Genomic DNA, 19349 nt, shown 5'->3' on the forward strand with positions numbered 1-19349 from the left:
GCTTGATATGGTAAACTCTTATAAACCAATATAACAAATAGTATGGAAGTCAGTGCCATTCTGGTTAAATTTATTATTTCTTAATTGAATTAGAAAGGAAAAATAGGCAAGCAGAAAATAATAATGACTGCATCTCATACCCATGAAGATGGCTATCAAAAAAAAAAAAAGAAAAGAAAGAAAGAAAGCACTAAGTATGGGCAAGAATGTGGGGAAATTGGAATCCTTACACAATGTTGTTAAAAATGTAAAATGGTACAGCCACTGTGAAAAACAGTATGATCTTTCCTCAAAAAATCTAAGGCAGAATTATTATTATATGACCCAGCAATTCCACTTCTAGTAAATACCTAAAAGAATTGAAAGCGGGGACTCAAACAGATAAGCAAACATCCCTGTTCACAGTGGCCAAAAGGTGGAGGTGTCCCTCAGTGGATGAATGGATAGGCAAAATATGGCACATACATTTGATGAACTATCATTCAGCCCTAAAAAGGAAGTAAATTCTGAAATGCATAGATAAACCCTGAGGACATGTTAAGTGAAATAAGCTAGTAACAAAACAACAGATATGATTTGTATAATTCCACTTACTGTACTTGAGGTGTCTAAAGTAGTCAAATTCATACAGACAGAAAGTAGATTAGTGGTTACCAAGGGCTGAGAGGACTGCAGAATAGGGAGTTAGTATTTAATGGACATATTGTTTCCATTTTGCAAGATGAAGAGTTCTGGAAATGGATGGTGGTGATGGTTGCATAAGGAAGGCAATGCACTTAAACAGTACTAGAGTATACACTTAAAAAAGGTTCACTGGGTTAAGCATCCAACTCTTTATATTGGCTCAGGTCACGATCTCACCGTTGGTGGGATGGAGCCCAGTATCCGGCACTGTGCTGACAGCGTGGAGCCTGCTTGGCATTCTCTCTCTCTCTCTCTCTCTCTCTCTCTCTCTCTGTCTCTCCCTCCCTCTCTCTGCTCCTCTCCGACTTGCTCTAGCTATCTCCCAAAATAAATAAACATGAAAATGCTTAATATGCTACATTTTATGTGTATTTTACCACAATTTTTAAGAATTAATTTTAAAAAGAAACCAAGCACCAATTAAAAAAAAAAAAAAAGATGACTGAACAGCAATCCACATCAGTCAGAACCCACTGGGAAAAAAGACACGGACCAGAAGCCAGCTTGACTACCTAGCCATCGGAGCCAGAAGCCAGAGGCGAGGCCAGGCGGGACCAGGCCAGGCCTGGGGCTCCGCGCAAGGCTGGGCCGCACGGCGAGGCTGCTGGTTAAACTGGGTCACCGGCGGACTGGGCCGCCACTGCGCAGGCGCATATGGCGGCTGCCTAGGCGCCTTTTAAACATACCGGAAGTGACGTCTGTAACGCTGAGACAGGTTCAGGGAAGGTTCGTGTAGGTGAGCAGGGCGGGGGGCCGTGGTCCTGGGCCGCTATGAGCTGCACCATCGAGAAGATCCTGACAGACGCCAAGACGCTGCTGGAGCGGCTGCGGGAGCACGACGCGGCCGCAGAGTCGCTAGTGGATCAGTCCGCCGCGCTGCACCGGCGGGTGGCCGCTATGAGGGAGGCGGGGACGGCGCTTCCGGACCAGGTCGGGCAGAGGGTAGGGGGCCGTGCCCGCGGGTTCTGTGCACCGGGAGGGGTCGAGGGCATAGGACGGTGGGAACCCGGCTTTAAATTTATGCCTGCTCTCAGAGGGTGGCGGTGAGACCTTTCTGCGGGGTCGGGGCTGAGAATGTTGCCCTGGAGCCCCGACCCCAACTTCTTCGGTTGCATCCGCGGCTGTTTTCCTGTTAACGGCGCGCTTAGTCTGTCTCTGTTTGTCCAGTATCAAGAAGATGCACCCGATATAAAGGACATGTCCAAATTCAAACCTCACATTCTGCTGTCCCAAGAGAACACACAGATTAGAGACTTGCAGCAGGAAAACAGAGGTTAGTCAGGTCTTTTTCTGTAGTTATTATTTTCTAATATCCAATAATGTTTCAAAAGTTCTTGCCAAACTAACTTCACATCTTATATATATCTCCGGATTAGTACTTTGAAAAAGGGTTATCCCTTGCTGGCCCAGTAACAATAAAGTTTACGTTACCCTTTTTAAGGTCATCTGACTGATTTTGTATTTATAGGCTGCTTACCAAAGGGGGTGCTTAGTAGAGTTGAATTATTGCATGGCTTATTTGTGTATCCCCATATGGATATTTGCATAAGAAAAGAGTTAATATCCTCAAGAGCTTAAATTTTTTGTTTATTAATTGACATAAACACTAAGATTGAAGAAGTTTTTTAAATGTTCTTGTGCAAGGTGGAAGAAATGAATTTTATCCTCAGGGTATATATTCTCAGGTTTAATGAGTAAATTATCAATGATAGTATGAAGTTATTTGTATGTCAGTTTACAGAGAGCTTTCACATATATCATCACATTATATTCTCATATCTTCATTTTGAGGTAGATAAGCCAGTATTTAATATTACAATGCAGTTAATAGGTTCAGAGAGGTTAAATGATTTGCATAGGAGTAGTAGTAAGCTAGTAACTCACAGAATTGAACCGAAACCCATGTCTTCTGGTTCTACATCCCATGTTGTTTCTACCAGACTATGCTGCCTCTGCCTAGAAAGTTATTTTTCAGATAGACCTTAACTGTTGAGTTTTGTGGACTTAATCACTGAGTTATAACTTTGCATTCACAATATCTCATGGACTGTCATAAAATTCCAACTTTAAAAGCTTTGGCTTTGAGAGCTCTCTCTCAGACATCACTGCCAAGTGATTTTATTGATTTATTTTCTTATAGAGCTATGGGTTTCCTTGGAGGAACACCAGGATGCTTTGGAACTCATCATGAGCAAGTACCGCAAACAGATGTTACAATTAATGGTTGCTAAAAAGGCCGTGGACGCTGAACCAGTCCTAAAAGCTCACCAGTCTCACTCTGCAGTAAGAAATTTTGATGAATGAGTTCTAAATGACCAGGATTGAAATCTTGAATTGTTTTAAATTGTTTGCTTGTTTTTGAAGAAAAGTAAGCTTGTTTTCCTTTCATGTTTATCATATTTGCTTTGATTTCCCTATACCTTTGTAAGGATATGAATAGAAAGAAGGGGGTAAGGGACTGTTCAGGTGCTTTTCTCTGAGTGGGATTAAGGTTCTTCCCTTCCTCACCAAGATCTCTTTTCAAGATTAATGGATGCTTAGTTCCTTGACCAAACATAATGCCAGGTAGTGCTGAAGGTACTCAGTAAATATTTGGTTGCTTATTAAATTTTTTTAAATGTTTTATTTATTTTTTGAGAGACAGAGACACAGAGTGAGCAGGGGAGGGGCTGAGAGAGAGAGAGAGACAGAATCCAAAGCAGGCTCCAGGCTCCAAGCTGTCAGCACAGAGCCCAATGCGGGGCTCAAACTCACAAATCACGAGATCATGACCTGAGCCGAAGTTGGACGCTCAACCCACTGAGCCACCCCGGCGCCCCAATATTTGGTTGGTTATTATTGTACTTTCACTAAACTATAAGCTCCTTGATTGTAAGGAGCATGAATTCTTCTTTTATCCCTAACATAGTACTTGGCACATAGCAGGCAGTCAGTAAACCTTTATTAAACTGAACTACATAGCATCATACTATGTTGTCAGAAGTATGGTTTTAAAAAAATACATGGCGTAGTTTCTATGGTTTGGTTGCTTATGATTTAATTTGGGAGACCTAGTAATTGTGCTTATGTTTGTAGAGTGCTTCATAGTTGTCATTGTACATTCACATGTACTATATCATTTAAAACGGGATTAAAAGATGGGCACCTATTTGCTCCAGGGAATTTATGAAAGATAAGTTGCATCTTAGATTCCTTTGAAAGCATTTTACTGACTTAACAAAAGTCTTAGGGAGCAGGAATATTTTAAATATGTGAATAGCTCTCATCTAGAAGAGAAAAATAAACGATTTTCTGTTATGTGGAGGAAAAAACTTGAACCTTAAAAGAGACAGTTTAGTTTGGGGCGCCTGGGTGGCTCAGTTGGTTTAGCATTGGACTTCAGCTCAAGTCATGATGTCACGGTTCATGGGTTCAAGCCCTGCGTCAGGCTCTGTGCTGACAGCACAGAGCCCACTTTGGATCTTGTCCCCCTCTCTCTCTCCACCTTACTCACTCTCTCTCAAAAATAAACATTTAAAAAAGAAAAAAAAAAAAAAACAGTTTAACTCACATGAAAAACTTGTGAAGAGATATGTCCAGTGATAGAATAAGGTACCTTGGAATGCGGTGAGCTTCCTGCCAATAAATATATTCAAATTTAAGTTAAACAGCCACTTAGAGATGTTGTTCAATGGCCAGTGGTTGGTTAGACTAGAATCAATCTTTTGAAAGCAAATTATTTATTTGTGAATACCACAAGATAACTTGATTATGTCTTTGCCTCTTCAGACTCAGATTGTGATGAAACTCCTGTATAACTTCTATAGCATAGATAAAAGGAATTTTTTAACTCATAATGCATATGTTCTCGTGAACATCTATAGAAAAGATAACTTTTCACCTTTGTCTTTTCTTAATCTTTCCAGGAAATTGAGAGTCAGATTGACAGAATCTGTGAAATGGGAGAAGTGATGAGGAAAGCAGTTCAGGTGGATGATGACCAATTTTGTAAGATTCAGGAAAAACTAGCCCAATTAGAGGTAAGATTGTTGCTATTATAGGGTCACAATATTCAGGGAGTTTTCTTAGAGTCCAGAAGGTATGCCATTGCTATCCTAGGCAGTGTATTGATGTTTTCTGTGTGTTCATGATTCAAAATTAAAACTCCTGTTCTACATCCTTTCCAAGAAAGTAAATACAATCAGCAGCAAACAATGAAAATGCCAACTATGTATTGGCTAGAAATTGAGATATTATCATATTGAGAGGGTAGAGAGAGTAGAAGAGACAGATTACATGTGAGCTAAAATCCCTCCTCTGCTATAAAAGGAAGTCAGATAATGTCTTAAATTGATCATCAAGAAATAGCAGTACAGGGGCACCTAGGTGGCTCAGTTGGTTAAGCATCCATCTTCGGCTCAGGTCATGACCTCACGGTTCATGAGTTCGAGCCCCACATTGGGCTCTGTGCTCACAGCTCAGAGCCTGGAGCCTGCTTCAGATTCTGTGTCTCCCTCTCTGCCCCTCTCCCACTCACACTCTCTCTTTCAAAAATAAACATTAAAAATATATATATAGCAGTACAGGCATAATAATTACTATTAATTATTCATTTATTAACTATGGAAGTAAGTACCAAAAGAAATAGATAAAAGTTTTAAAAGTAGTTGCCCTTGGGGAACAAAGCCAAGGGCATGCTATTTATTTTATAAGCCTTACAGTTTTGATTTTTTAAAGGCTCTTTTCATGTAAAATTTTTATTATAATAGCAATAATTTACCAAGGGAAAAAAAAAGACCTGGAGGTATTAGAATCCCATAAAATTATTAAGAAAACACATAACAGTAAATCATTTGAATGTTGCTTATTACAGGATGCTGTCATGGCCCCTTTGAGAAATATCAGAGAGAAAGAGAGGATCCCTGCACAGAGTCTACTGAAAGGAATAAGACTAGTACTTAAATGATATGAAATGGTTTGTACATGCTAGGAGAGATGCACAGTACTAAGGGAAGCACTTTATATGTTAGACGATTTAATGACCATGGACGCAGACTCTTGATGAAGCCTAAAAATGCTATGGTTTCCTAGAATTTCCTACAGAGAGAATGAGGATACAGAGTGCAAGCTGCCCTAGCTGGAAATCAAAGGGAGAGACAAGGTCCCAAGTAGGAATTAGGAGTTAGTTAAAACAGTAGAACAACCTTGTCTATACTATCCCTGATGTACCTCAAATATGGAAATAGCCCTAAGGAAATGTGGAACAAATTTTACTCAGTATTTTAAGCGGAAAGGACACCAACATCAGATTGAAACCCTAGCAGTATCACATCCACGTTGTCTGCGTTTGGACAAGTTTTTGGACTTTGGTGAGCCACAGTGTCCTCGTCTTCTAGAGAACTTGGATGTAGGGAATGGTACCTGCCCTACATGTTGTTGTGAGATGATGTATGTAGGACACCCACTGGTACCTGGCTGTGGACCCATGAGTAGTTTCTTCTCCTTTTCTTCCTTCCTCCAAAACTGTAGCACATTCAGGAGAAAAGACTGAGCACAGTAAAAATATTATTAGGAAACAGGGCGCCTGGGTGGCGCAGTCGGTTAAGCGTCTGACTTCAGCCAGGTCACGATCTTGCGGTCCGCAAGTTCGAGCCCCGCGTCAGGCTCTGGGCTGATGGCTCAGAGCCTGGAGCCTGTTTCCAATTCTGTGTCTCCCTCTCTCTCTGCCCCTCCCCCGTTCATGCTCTGTCTCTCTCTGTCCCAAAAATAAATAAACGTTGAAAAAAAAATTAAAAAAAAAAAAATATTATTAGGAATTTAAAAGGTAGAAGAAACAGTAGTAAAACTAGTGGGAACCACAAAAAGTACAACAAGCACCGAATACCTCAGGTGGAGAGAGACTTTGGTTTTTTTTCCTTGTAATCCTAACATGTGGTTTATATAAATTACTCAGTAAATGTATATTAAATGATTAATAATTAGTATTTTAGGAAATTCTCAGTTACTTTGTTTCTTTCAAATGTTTAAAATTAATATGCTTTCTGTTCCTGGCCCAAAACAATGTATTCTGATACAGTTTGACAATCAAAATACTGAAATAAACATACCTTTTTTTTCCAGCTTGAAAATAAGGAACTTCGAGAATTATTGTCCATCAGCAGTGAATCTCTTCAGGTCAGGAAGGAAAACTCAATGGACACTGCTTCCCAAGCCATCAAATAACTCCACTTCTGAATGACAGCTGGAGATTGTCAAGGAAGGAAGTTATTATCTTTCTATTTGAGTATTGTCCATGTAATGTCTTGCCTCAGACTTGATTTAGTGTTGATTAAAGGTATCAGGTGGCAGTTCAGAAATTCGAAATCAGATTGGCTGTCCACAAAACAATTTTTGGGTGTGTTCGTGAAAATACACACTGAGTTTCACCATTCCTTTCTCTGAGAGACTACTTTTAATTTTCAGTTCTGGGACCTTGATTTATATAAACTGTATTACCAGTTCCTTTTTGTTTGTTCATATCTCTGAAACTTAGAGCCTTTTATTATAAGCCAGCAATTTTATTTTATATAGGATTGTAAATTACAATTCTAAAAAATTTTTAAAAGAGATTAGCTTTTTAAATCTACTTGGCATACACCTAGATTTTTTTTCCAGTTGAGAAAAGTAATACAATTCCATAGAACTAGATTAGTAGATTCTCTGATTTGTAACGTCATTCACCTCCTATGAAGTTTTAAGTCTCTCTGGTGCTAAGAGTTGGCACTTTATGACCTGGTGTCTTTACTCTTAATTTGAGAGAACCTACTGCTAGTCCCCAAGAAACATACTTGAAAATAAGTCCACCTTTTTTCTAGTGATAGTAAAGTCATTGTATTGTTCAAAGAATCCTGAGAAATTTGTCCCGTGTATGTGCATATACACATGTACTCTTAGTTAAATCCTAAAGGTAGCTTTTATTTATTCTATTTGATATTAATAGTCAATTTTTCAATATTGTCCTCATAGAAAATCTTCAACTTGGGTGATTCACCCAGTTGAAGAGCATACAATAGGTTTATTCACATCATGGTTTTTAATGTACACCATTCTGTTTACTGTACGTAGAACTTCTTTTTATAGTTGAGTACCATCACTTACTTGGATGTCTTTCATTATTAGTACTGGCAGTTGGCTTTCTTTTTAGATCCACTTTTCACAAGGAAGCAAAAGTTTATCACCTAATGAGAGTTATTAGATTCATCGTGTTGTGCAGACAACAAAGCAGTGTTGAGATTCAAATGCTGAGTGGTCAACTAGGCTCACTCATCAACTCATTCTCCCATCTCAATTTAGTCACATGTGATATTTACAAATTACTTCATGTTATACTGTCAGATTAGGTTTGCCTAAAAATAATTGAAATAACAAATCCTAAACCTGTCCACATTTTCCAGTAGTACTAAGCACCATACTGCATAGGAGAGACCCAGTATTAAAAAGAGTTTTTTGTTTGTGCTTTGTGTGATGTAAACTTTCATACTGCCATAAAGAATTAATTCCAATTAAAACAATAAAACTTCACTAAGATATCCTAAAAGCATCTGATCCCAGTAATACTGAAATGACTTTGCCTATAGTGGTGGTCTTTAATAATCAGGTATTTTAGAATTTGTCAAATTTCTATTCAAAGTCCTATACAGAATTTGAAAAATACTACCACCCCCAGTGTAGGCATTTTTATCTTGTTTTCCAAGAGTAAGTAAACCTTTAGTCCAGCCATTTGGCTTGAAGTATATACCCTAAGTGCCACTGTGTGTCCCACAGTTCCACTCAGGAGGCAGCGGACTATACAGGGCCATCAAATGGCCCATTAAAATATGACATGGTGTCTCTTTATCTGCCTTATGTTCCTTTAAAGGTGTTTATAAAGTACTTACATCTTAGATATCAGGATAAATGTCTATGTTAACTTTTCACCCCGGCAAATCAAAAGCTTGAAGTCTGAGTCTAAAGAGCTCTCAGCACCCTACATAATGTAATTCTGGCTAGTGTTAATATGAATGTTTCTAATAAAAACTTCATTTTGAGAATAACAGTTAACTTTATTCCACAGTGAGTCTAATTATCAGGAAATACAAAGGTCTATTTTTCACATAATAGCAACATGTCAAGTAGACAGGGCTTTTCATAAATATTTTATAATTAGCATAATGTAGTCAGATGTATAAGTCTACAAATAGTTGCATCTAAAATGGTTTTAGAAGGGTACTTCCATGGCTCAGTCGGTTGAGCATGATTCCAGCTCAGGTCATGATCCCAGGTTCGTTGGATCGAGCCCCACGTCGGGCTCCATGCTGAGCTTGACCCTGCCTGAGATTCTCTCTTCTCTCTCCTTCTGCCCTCTCTACCCGGCTCATGTGCTGGCTCTCTCTCTCTCTCAACTAAATGAACAAATAAATGAATAAATAAAATAGTTTTAGAGATTTCCTCATGATTTAGAAGTCCAAAATTATATGATTACAAATCAAATTACAAAAACTGAGTTTAGAAGTACCTTGAAAAATGCTTAAATATTACTGATCTTACCTTAATACCTTTTACCTTGACTTACATTGATAATTTTCACATAATTTGATTCAAACATTGAAGGTCCATTCCGTGTTCCCCAAAATTGTTTGCTGACTACTGAAATAGAAACTTAGGAATGGGATCCAGGAATTTGTATTTTATAATCATCCCAGATAACTTCTACGGATACTAGTTTGAGAATGTCTAATCTGCTATGTACCAGGCACTTCATTTGGAGTTACGAATAGAAAAAAGGTGAGGGAAAGGCGTTGACACTGTTTTTGAAGAAAAATTTGGTAGAAGAGACAAGTATACATATAATTACAGGGCAGTGATAAATCCAATATGAGAATGTATAGGATACAGAGAAGGCTCTATGAAGAGGAGAAAGCTTGGTGCTTTCTAGTTATTTTATAATCTCCATTTCAACTATACCTCATTTTACATACACTCAGGCACAAGGAGGTTATGCTGTCTAAACTGGAACCAAGATTCCAACCTAGAGAGACCCTTAAACATACTCTTAACCACTAAGTTAGGATGCCTTTAAATGCCAAATACGGATCAGAGTTCAAGTGGTTCTTGATTGGCAAAATCTATTTTTACTAATAGTGCAAAAGAAACACCACAGCCCATATGTTAGAAAATATGAATTCAATAAATGGAGTCTTAACTCATGAGACGTAATTGTCCTCTCTTTTCTAGAGTGGTGCAGCTGAGACCATGTGTGCATACGATTAAACAATGTTTAATCGGTGGTCTTACCTACATACAAAGAGTGCAGTGCTGTCTTTCAAATCCGCCTCCTGAGCATGCCATTTTTCATCCTTCATGCTCTTTTCTTGTGGTTGCAAGGTCGGTGCTGTGCCAGATTCCATGTCACTACTGAAGGCAGGAAGATAAAGGGAAATGGCCTGTGCCAGCTCTGTGTATCCTCTTTTACGAAGGAAAGCAAAGCTTTCCCCGAAATTCCAGACAGATTTCCCCTTGTCTTAATTTGCCTTCCATCTTTAAATGGTAACTTCTATCTTCAAAGGAGGCTGTGTACATAGCTGCCTCAGATAAAGTCAGTATTCCATTAGCAAGGAGGAGAGTATTGAGAAAGCAACTAACAAGGTCTGACAAGTCCTTTTACTCTGAATCATTCTTAATAAGTGAAAGTTGAAGGTGTTGGTGTTGAGTGGCCAAGAGTGGCTGTGGCAGACAACTGTCATTTCTTTCCTGGCTGCCCAATATCATTCCTATCCTGTTAGGGAGTCCCTCACCTAATGAGGCAGAGGCCTTCCTCCCTCCTAAGAAATGTAAGTGTCAGATGTTTTCCCAGCCTCTTTTGCAGCTAAGGAAGATATATCTGCTTTAAACTTTAAAGTTAGGCATACAAAGAAGCAGGGAACTATGCAGAATTCCTTTTGAGTAAAGGCCTACAACACTGGCTACTATGTCCAGTTCCACAGAGGAACAGCCCAAGCGGCTTTAGTGACAACATTTCAGTATCCAGTGTCAGCAAAGTCAATGGTGCGGCTGCAGTGTCTCTGCCACACAGTGAGATCTTCAATGAAGCAATTATCTGAAGTGATTAGAGGCTCTGTAGCCTCTCATTTTGGTTTTCTGCCTGTCTTAGAGATCCTGAGGATTGCCTTTTAATAAAATCACTCTTTGTTAAAATTAACCTGACTTGCCTCTAATTAAGAACGCTGATCAAATAAGCATAGTCTAAAAAACAACTGTGCAAATACAAATTTTGCCAATACTTTATACATAATTTTGCACTTACGTTTTAATATTTAACACTTAGAAAAGGATATGTAACATGCAAATAAGCTATCAAACATAATCATTCATCACCTAACTTAAGAATTAGAACATCACCCATACTTTGCATTTATCTAAGCTCCTTTCCTATTTTCCCCATCTCCCTACTCCCTCTTTTTGATAGTTCTACCAGATGCAAAAAGACCTAAAATATGTATGCATCCCTAAAGTGACATTTTTTAGTTTTGTTCCATTTTGATTTCTATAAAAATGGTACCATATTTTACATAGTCTATAGGGATTTGATATTTTCAACTGAACATGTTTCTAAAAATAGTTTTGTACATAGCTGTCATTTATTTCCACTGATGTTCACTATTTCATTGTGTGATCATATAATGTATTAAGAGATACATATATAATACTACAATTATGCATTTTGTAAATCCTTGCTAATATCTGACTTCCTGAATTTTAATTCTCCATCCACCTTTATATTAGATACATTTCACAATAAGCAGTTATAGTGCACATTTTTCAGTATTTTACTTGCAGGTGTCTCAGCAACTTTTAGAGGGAATTAAGGACTATTATCTGCTAATATAATGGAAAGCAGATGATGCTTTTTCTTTTGTCACCCACAAAGAATGCTAAAGAGGAGGCAGAACCTTCAGAGCTGAATGAACTGCAATTTACTCAACATTTCATCTAGCCTAAAAATACAAGAGGAATTGATGGAAGTGGATTTCTATGTTATTGATCCTAAGCTTGATTTTTATTTCATATGTTAACATCCCTGTAATTGGGATATGTCTTACACATGTAGGGGTTTGTGGTGTAGTTGACTGTAAGTATAAGCATAATTGGCTGTGTTCCTGGTGGCATGACTGGACAAAGGTAAGCTCTTGCTATTTTGGTCAAGAAACTATTTTAAGCACTATTTGAGAAGGGAGTAGGGGTTCAGCTGTTTTCTGTGAACTTTCCATTCATGTGAACCTTCTGGTAAGATCAAGAGAGTGCCAGCATAAGAACTTGGGAGTATGGCTATATTCGTTCTTTACTGCTATATAACAGATGACCACAAATTTCCCACCTTAAAACAATGCCCATTTCTTCTCTTACAGTTCTGTAGGTCAGCAGTCCATGCAGGGTTTAACTAGGTTCCCATCTAATGATGTCACAAGGCTGAAATCAAGGTGTCAGCATAGGCTAGGCATCTCATCTGAGGCTCTGGGCCCCCTCCCAAGCTCACATGGTTGTTGGCAAAATTCATTTCTATACAGGTGTAAAACTCCCAGGACTTCAAGGCCAAAAGGAGATCACTCTCCAACCTTCCTTGTCTCCCATCTCTAGACTCCCTTTTAAGAGCTTACGTTAGGCCCAACCAGAATAACCCCCTCTTGATTAACCCAACTGATTGGAGATCTTAATTACACCTGCAGTAATCTCTTTGCCATAAAGGAGATATGAGGTATCCTATAATATCCACAGGTCTAGCCCATGCTCAAGGGCAGGGGACTATACACAGCATGTACACCACCAGGTGGTGGGATTCTTGGTAGCCATCTCACAGTTCTGCCAGCCACACAGCTTTTGCTAGCTTGAAATAAAATTCTGGACACCACAATGAAGCACTCTTAGGAAATCCTGTGTTACCAGTATTTTTGGTGGCCTAAGAATAATCCTGTGTGGGAAAACCTGCACATCTATAAGCCAAAAAGAGATTCAGTAAGATTCATCAATGTATGCTGTAATCAGTGAACTAAAGTGGTTTTTTTTTTTTAACGTTTATTTATTTTTGAGAGAGCACACATGAGTGGAGGAGGGGCAAAGAGAGAGGAGGACAAAGACCCAAAGTGAGCTCTGTGCTAACAGTTCAACGGACTGAGCCACCCAGGTGCCCCTAGTGAACTAAAGTTTAAACAGAAAAAGGTATTTGCTTAGCTTCTGTTAGTTTCCTAGAGTTACCATAACAAATTACTACAAACTGGATAGCTTAAAACAACAGAAATGTATTCTGTCACAGTTCTGATGGCTGGAAGTCTGAAATTAAGGTGTTGACAAGGTTGGTTCTTTCTGGAGGCTCTAAGGGAGAGTATGTTCCATGACCTTTTTCTAGCTCCTGCAACTCTTGGCATTCCTTGACTTCTAGATACAGCACTGCAATTTCTACCTCAATCTTCACATGATTTTCTCCCTGTATGTCTGTGTCTGTATCCAAATATCCCTCTTCTAAGAACAGTAGTCATTTGATTAGTTGTTGCTATAATTCAGTATGACTTCATTGTAACTTGATTACATCTGCAGAGACCCTATTTCCAAACAAGGCCATGTTCTGAGATTCTGAGTAGATATAATTTTAGAGGACAATTCAATCAAGTCCCAAAGTATCTCCCCCAAAACATTTAGTAATTATAATGGAAAAATAACAAGTTTACTATGAATAATCCTGGCAGACACCACTTTAACCAACTGATTAACGTAAACATCACTAATAATAAATTTCAACATCTTATGCCCCCTGGTATAATGCAATGAGAAAGGTACATCACCTCCATAACATTCTTTCAAATAATGCATCACCTCAATCTAACCCAGGGAGGCATCAGACAAAAACAAGTTGAGGGATGTTTACAAAATAACTGATCAATGTTCCAAAGTGTCCAGGTCACGAAAGGCAAGGAACTGTCACAGAATGGAGGAGAGTAAGGAGACAACAACTAAATGCAGGGTGTGATCCTGGATTTGATTGTGGAAGAGAAAATGGATATCAGGGAAAGAACTCATGAAACCTGAATTTTGTAGTTTAGTTAATATTGTGTCAAGGTTAATTTCCTCGTTTCAAAAATTGTCCTATGGCTAAGTAAGCTTAACATAATGGAAAAGTGGGTGAAGTGTTTATGGGAACTTTCTATATAGTTTTTGTAATTCTTTTGTAAGTCTAAAACTATCTCAAAACAAAAATGTATTCCCTGGATTACTAATGAGGCTGAGCATAATATCAAATGATTATTTGCCTAACAGTTTTCTTTTTTCTAATTTTAGAGAAAGAGAGAGAGACAGAGCTCGCACACGCCGGTAGGGGTGAGGGAGACAGAGAACCTTAAGCAGGCTCCATATTCAATGCAGAGCTCGATGCGGGGCTCAATCCTGTGACCTTGGGATCATGACCAGAGCAGAAATCTAGAGTCAGACACTCAACCAACTGAGCCACGCAGGCACCCCGTACCTATACAGTTGTTCGTTTGTTTGTTTTAACATTTATTCATTTTTGAAAGACAGACAGAGGCAGAGCATGAGCGAGGAAGGGGCAGAGAGAGGGAGACACACAATCTGAAACAGGCTCCAGGCTCCGAGCTGTCAGCACAGAGCCCAACGTGGGACTCAGACTCATAAACTGCAAGATCACGACCTGAGCCAAAGTCAGACGCTCAACCGACTGAGCCACCCAGGCGCCCTTAACGTTTTTTTTTAATGTTGACATTCAAGTCATTCCCCCATTTCTTTTCTTTCACTTTTTCCTATTTATAGGTATTAATTTAGTATATATTTATGATACTAATACATTATCAGTTTTACATGTTGCAAACATATATTCTAGTTTCTTGATTTTTTTAAGTTTTTAATGCTGTCTCTTGATGAATGGAATTTTTAAAATACAGTCAAATTTATTACTACAAAGAAAGATTCAGAAGTTAGGTTTCGTGAAGAAGTTTTAGGAAGACCACCACTTTGCTTATTTTTTTTTCACTTTATATACACACAAGAGTGACACATGATGAAAATGTTTTTAAAGTTTTATCTAATTAGACCTAAACCAGGTCTAAATAACTTTAAAGCAACTCCATTAACAAATATAAAAATTGTAACCAATGACAGTATTATGTCAGAGTGAAAATGGCAACATATTTTCTTCTTGCTGATGCACAAATAATGATGTATGGTACAATCAATAATGTCTTAGAATTAGTGAAATGGATAATTCATCCATTCGATGAATATTATTAAGTACTTACTGTTATGTCAGTCCCTGTCCTAGATTTAGGGGATGTAGTGATGAACCAGAGAACTGAAACTTGGACTATTGTTTAGAAAGAAGGGGAATAAACAACTAAATTCATAAATGTGTTAATTTTGGATAGCAATACATATTATGAAGACAATAAAACAAGCTAATACTGTGGAGAGCGATGGTGATAGTGGGTACTTTTACTTTAGAGAAGATCTTTGTGAGGCAGTAACATTTAAGCTAACAAGTTACTGATGAGAAAGTGCCACAAAGTGATAATTTGGGGAAACAGCATTCCAGACAGCAGCAACAGTAAATGCAAGTTCTGAGTAGAAACAAATCTGCAATGTGGGAAAAACCAAAATAGCAATGGAATTGAATCACAGTGAACCAGAGGTTAGAGATTTAGTGGGAACTAGGTCAGTTAGGGCCTTGTAGGCCATGGTAAAAGAATTTGGATTTTATTCTGAGTACAATTGGTTTCATTAGGATCTAAATTAAGTTTAATTAACAATATTCTTTTGCTCCACCCTTCCCTCTGGCTTAGCATATAATTCTTCTCTTATGTGCAGTGTTGACACTTTAAAGGGAAGCATAGGGGCACCTGGTGGGTCAGTCAGTTGAGCGACTGACCTAGGCTTAGGTCATGATCTCACGGTTTGTGAGTTTGAACCCTGCATTGAGCTCTCTACTGTCAGGGCAGAGCCCACTTGGGATCCTCTGCCATCCCCCGCTCATTCCGTCTCTCTCTCTCTCTCCCTCTCTCTTTCAAAATTGAAAAAAAAAAAAAAAAGGGGGAAGCATTATACAAAGTTTTTGCATTATTCTTATTTAAATTCTAATATTTGATTACATGTTGTTATCCTTATATCATTCTTATTTACATAATGCATTTTAACTGTTAGAGGCTTGTTAATGAATAAAAAGTTTTGGAATGCAGGGTTCTAGGATTAAATCTTATTTACATTCTTGTGGAAATAATGATTCCTTATGAAAGTTTCTGCTCTAAATTGTGTTTTTCTGTTCTGAAATCTTGAATGTGGATACCTTTACCATCCACTATTAGCAAAATTGTATAAAAGTCCCCGGGGGTGCCTGGGTGGCTCAGTCAGTTGAGCATCCGACTTCGGCTCAGGTCATGATCTCCCAGTCTGTGGGTTCAAGCCCTGTGTCAGGCTCTGAGCTGACAGCTCAGAGCCTGGAGCCTGCTTCTGATTCTGTGCCTCACTCTCTCTCTCTGCCCCTCTCCCACTCATGCTCTGTCTCTCTCTGTCTCAGAAATAAACATTAAAAATTTTTTTTTTTTTAAAGTTCCCTTTAGGGGCGCCTGGGTGGCTCAGTCGGTTGAGCATCTGACTTCAGCTCAGGTCGTGATCTCGCAGTCTGTGAGTTCGAGCCCCACGTCGGGCTCTGTGCTGACAGCGCAGAGCCTGGAGCCTGTTTCAGATTCTGTGTCTCCCTGTCTCTCTCTGACCCTCCCTCATTCATGCTCTGTCTCTGTCTGTCTCAAAAATAAATAAACGTTAAAAAAAATTTTTTTTAATTAAAAATAAATAAATATGGGGCGCCTGGGTGGCGCAGTCGGTTGGGCGTCCGACTTCAGCCAGGTCACGATCTTGCGGTCCGTGAGTTCGAGCCCCGCGTCGGGCTCTGGGCTGATGGCTCAGAGCCTGGAGCCTGTTTCCGATTCTGTGTCTCCCTCTCTCTCTGCCCCTCCCCCGTTCATGCTCTGTCTCTCTCTGTCCCAAAAATAAATAAACGTTGAAGAATGACGAAAACAGAATGTTAAAAAAAAAAAAAATAAATAAATAAATAAATAAATAAATAAAAGTTCCCTTTACCTCCCCTAAATAGGAAAGACATGTCAGAATGAAAACAGCCCTTAGAATCTTGAATAAGTTTAGCCTTATTTTTTAAAAAATCTCTACATTGACCTAATATTTCTCATTTCACAGAGAACTGACAAAAATCTCATCCTATACAGTTGCCATCACTGCTCAAGAAAAACTTACAAATGTGTAAAAGATGCTTTTGATTGTCAAATAGATTTGAGAGATATGTGCTTATTGATAATTGTAGAGAGAAAAAAACACAATCATAATCAATTTCACTATCTATTTAAGTTTCTCAGGGAAGAAAAATTGGGATGATAAATACCAAAAAATAATGTATGCATTTTTTTTGTTTCAGTTTATTCCTTAATAGAATAAATATCTCCTCAAAATCCATAACTACCCCATTGCATAGGAGATGGTTTCCCAAGTGACTTCACAAGTTTCTGCTTTAACTTTGGTTTTAAAAAATAAACATAACATGATAACTACATTTCAGTTTTTTAATTTCACTTCAAAATTAATCTGAAAAAAATTATTGCCCTAAAATGTAGCAATCTTCTAAAAATGAAACCTACCTCTAGTTATGGGTAATACTTGTAAAAAGAATAAATCACATAAGCTAGTGATTGAAATCAAATGTTTCCATCTTTTACTTTCTTTAATGCCTTGGATGCTAAAATGTATGCTTCTGGGTGTATGCATATTTGCATTTTGTGTTTAATGTAAATTGATACTAATTATGGATCATGGAGGAATTTAAAGGCAATTGAGACATAATCAGAATGATGAGGATGAATGGTTGTATGATTTAAGAAGGCATTTAGAAACTATGTGTAATAGTAGAAATCAAGACTTATTCTTTCTTATTAATAGGGATTGTATATATAGAATTTAATGAGACTATTATTTTTTACATTTCCCATTACTGTGATATTTGAGAATGCGTGCTCTTAGACCTAATTCTACTTTTAGCCCAGCTTCACATGACCTTGTTTCTAGTGCAAGAGCCCGGGGCAGTTTCTCTGTAACATTAGATTAGAATATCCAGACTAGATCTATTGCTGAGAAGGAGAGATCTCAATTTAAGAACTGGACAAAGGAAACAAAACAGCTGGTTTGATAGATGAAACGTTTTGTACTTCCCCAACAGAACACTCTAATTTCTAACAACATCCTACACTATTGTTCAGTGCTACTCATTCAACAAGCTTTTGAGAGTTGTCTATGCCAAGTACTGTCAGAAACTAGGGATGCAAAGATGAATGTCATTGGTCCTGTCGTAAAGTATCACTAGGTGGTATAAACCAATAATTACAATAGAGTGAGCTATGAAAACATTGAAAGCAAATATGAAGCAAATATCTTACCTTGGAAGCATGGGAAGGCATCAAAGAGAACAAAGGCAGCTTGGAGGTGGAATGGAATTGGACTAATAGCAACAGAGTTCAGAGAAAAATCTTTTAACATCATAACTAGAATACTGCCTCCTCTTAGAATTCAAAATAATTTGCTCAGAATTGGAGGCTATTTACTCTTAACTCTGTGCATCTTTCCTTCACTGCACTTATGTCTCTGTGTACGTTTAAATTTGTTTTTGTGATTACTTAATGGTGCTAGACTGAAAGTTCCTTGAGGACAGAACTATATCCATTTGTCTTGAGAACTGTATACACCCCAATGATGACAGATATGAGATGCAGAATAAATGTATCTTGAAAGCGAAAATAAAGCGTAGGGGAGTTCTCAGGAGCGTGACTGGTCATTGTTTATCCAATACTGTCAAGAGGGAGAGCCACAGAATCTGGGAAAAGCATTCCTCTCACCAGAGGGTACTGCCCTATTGTTTGACAAGGGATAACTCATTGAACTTTTCTGTGGCCACAATGAACTATTTTCTTTCTTCCCCATACCCCGTTGGATTAATCATCATTTGCCCTGATTTCAACCTTTTGGTTACTGATTCAGCCTCTTTGATTACCAGATACAATACGAATATCTTCTGGTGACTAAAAGGTCAGTTGAAGGAGTTTTTTTGTTTGTTTTTTGTTTTTTAATGGTTATGCTGCCTTGCTCACTCTTGTCCGTCTGTTGCAAGCACTACGGTTTCTTCGAGACAAAGGTCTCACGTAGAACTTCCAAACTACCTCACTAAAACCTACTCTATACTAACGAAAATTCCAGTATATTATAGCAGACAAGAGAAAAAAAGCCTTGCGCTGTGAGGAGAAACTGGGGTTTGGGGCTTCTGAATGATGTCCGAGAAAACAGAAATCCTTTATATGACATTCCTGCATATGCCCTCCAGATTGTTCGTCCTCAAAGTTTAGCCTGGTCTCTCTGTCTAAAGCATATTCAGGTTTGCAAAGATCAGAGACGCCGAAAGTTACCCGCCACCCCGCCTCATGCGTCCCAGCGGAGTCAGTAAACACGGAGATTGCTTCCCGCACCTCAAGGGGGAGGGAATGTAAGGGAACGTCGGCACCATCTTGGTTGTGGTTAAACGCAGCGCACTAGTTGGCGTCATTCAGACCTCATGCGCAAGC

At 38.5% G+C, this 19349-nt stretch overlaps 2 protein-coding genes across 3 annotated transcripts in view; one reads left to right on the forward strand and one right to left on the reverse strand.

Moving 5' to 3' along the window:
* The window catches only part of LOC125172567 (bile acid receptor-like), a 50449-nt gene extending 49024 nt beyond the window's left edge, over window positions 1-1425 (reverse strand). The window contains exon 1 of the mRNA XM_047870825.1: window positions 1371-1425. The gene's annotated coding sequence lies outside the window, so the exon portion shown is untranslated. The remainder of the gene's footprint in view (window positions 1-1370) is intronic.
* On the forward strand, window positions 1377-10879 carry SIKE1 (suppressor of IKBKE 1). 2 transcript variants are annotated; one of them, XM_047870827.1, is made up of 5 exons: window positions 1377-1626; window positions 1852-1957; window positions 2825-2967; window positions 4590-4703; window positions 6784-10879. In XM_047870827.1, exons 1-5 carry the CDS (start codon window positions 1456-1458, stop codon window positions 6883-6885), a joined length of 636 nt encoding a protein of 211 aa, XP_047726783.1. In that variant the 5' UTR covers window positions 1377-1455; the 3' UTR covers window positions 6886-10879. The 2 variants fall into 2 exon arrangements, with proteins under 2 accessions (XP_047726783.1, XP_047726784.1); XM_047870828.1 differs by having other exon boundaries at window positions 1377-1614.
* The last annotated feature ends 8470 nt before the right edge of the window (window positions 10880-19349 follow it).

Source organism: Prionailurus viverrinus, chromosome C1, assembly GCF_022837055.1.
Source record: "Prionailurus viverrinus isolate Anna chromosome C1, UM_Priviv_1.0, whole genome shotgun sequence".
Classification (NCBI taxonomy): Eukaryota; Metazoa; Chordata; class Mammalia; order Carnivora; family Felidae; genus Prionailurus; species Prionailurus viverrinus.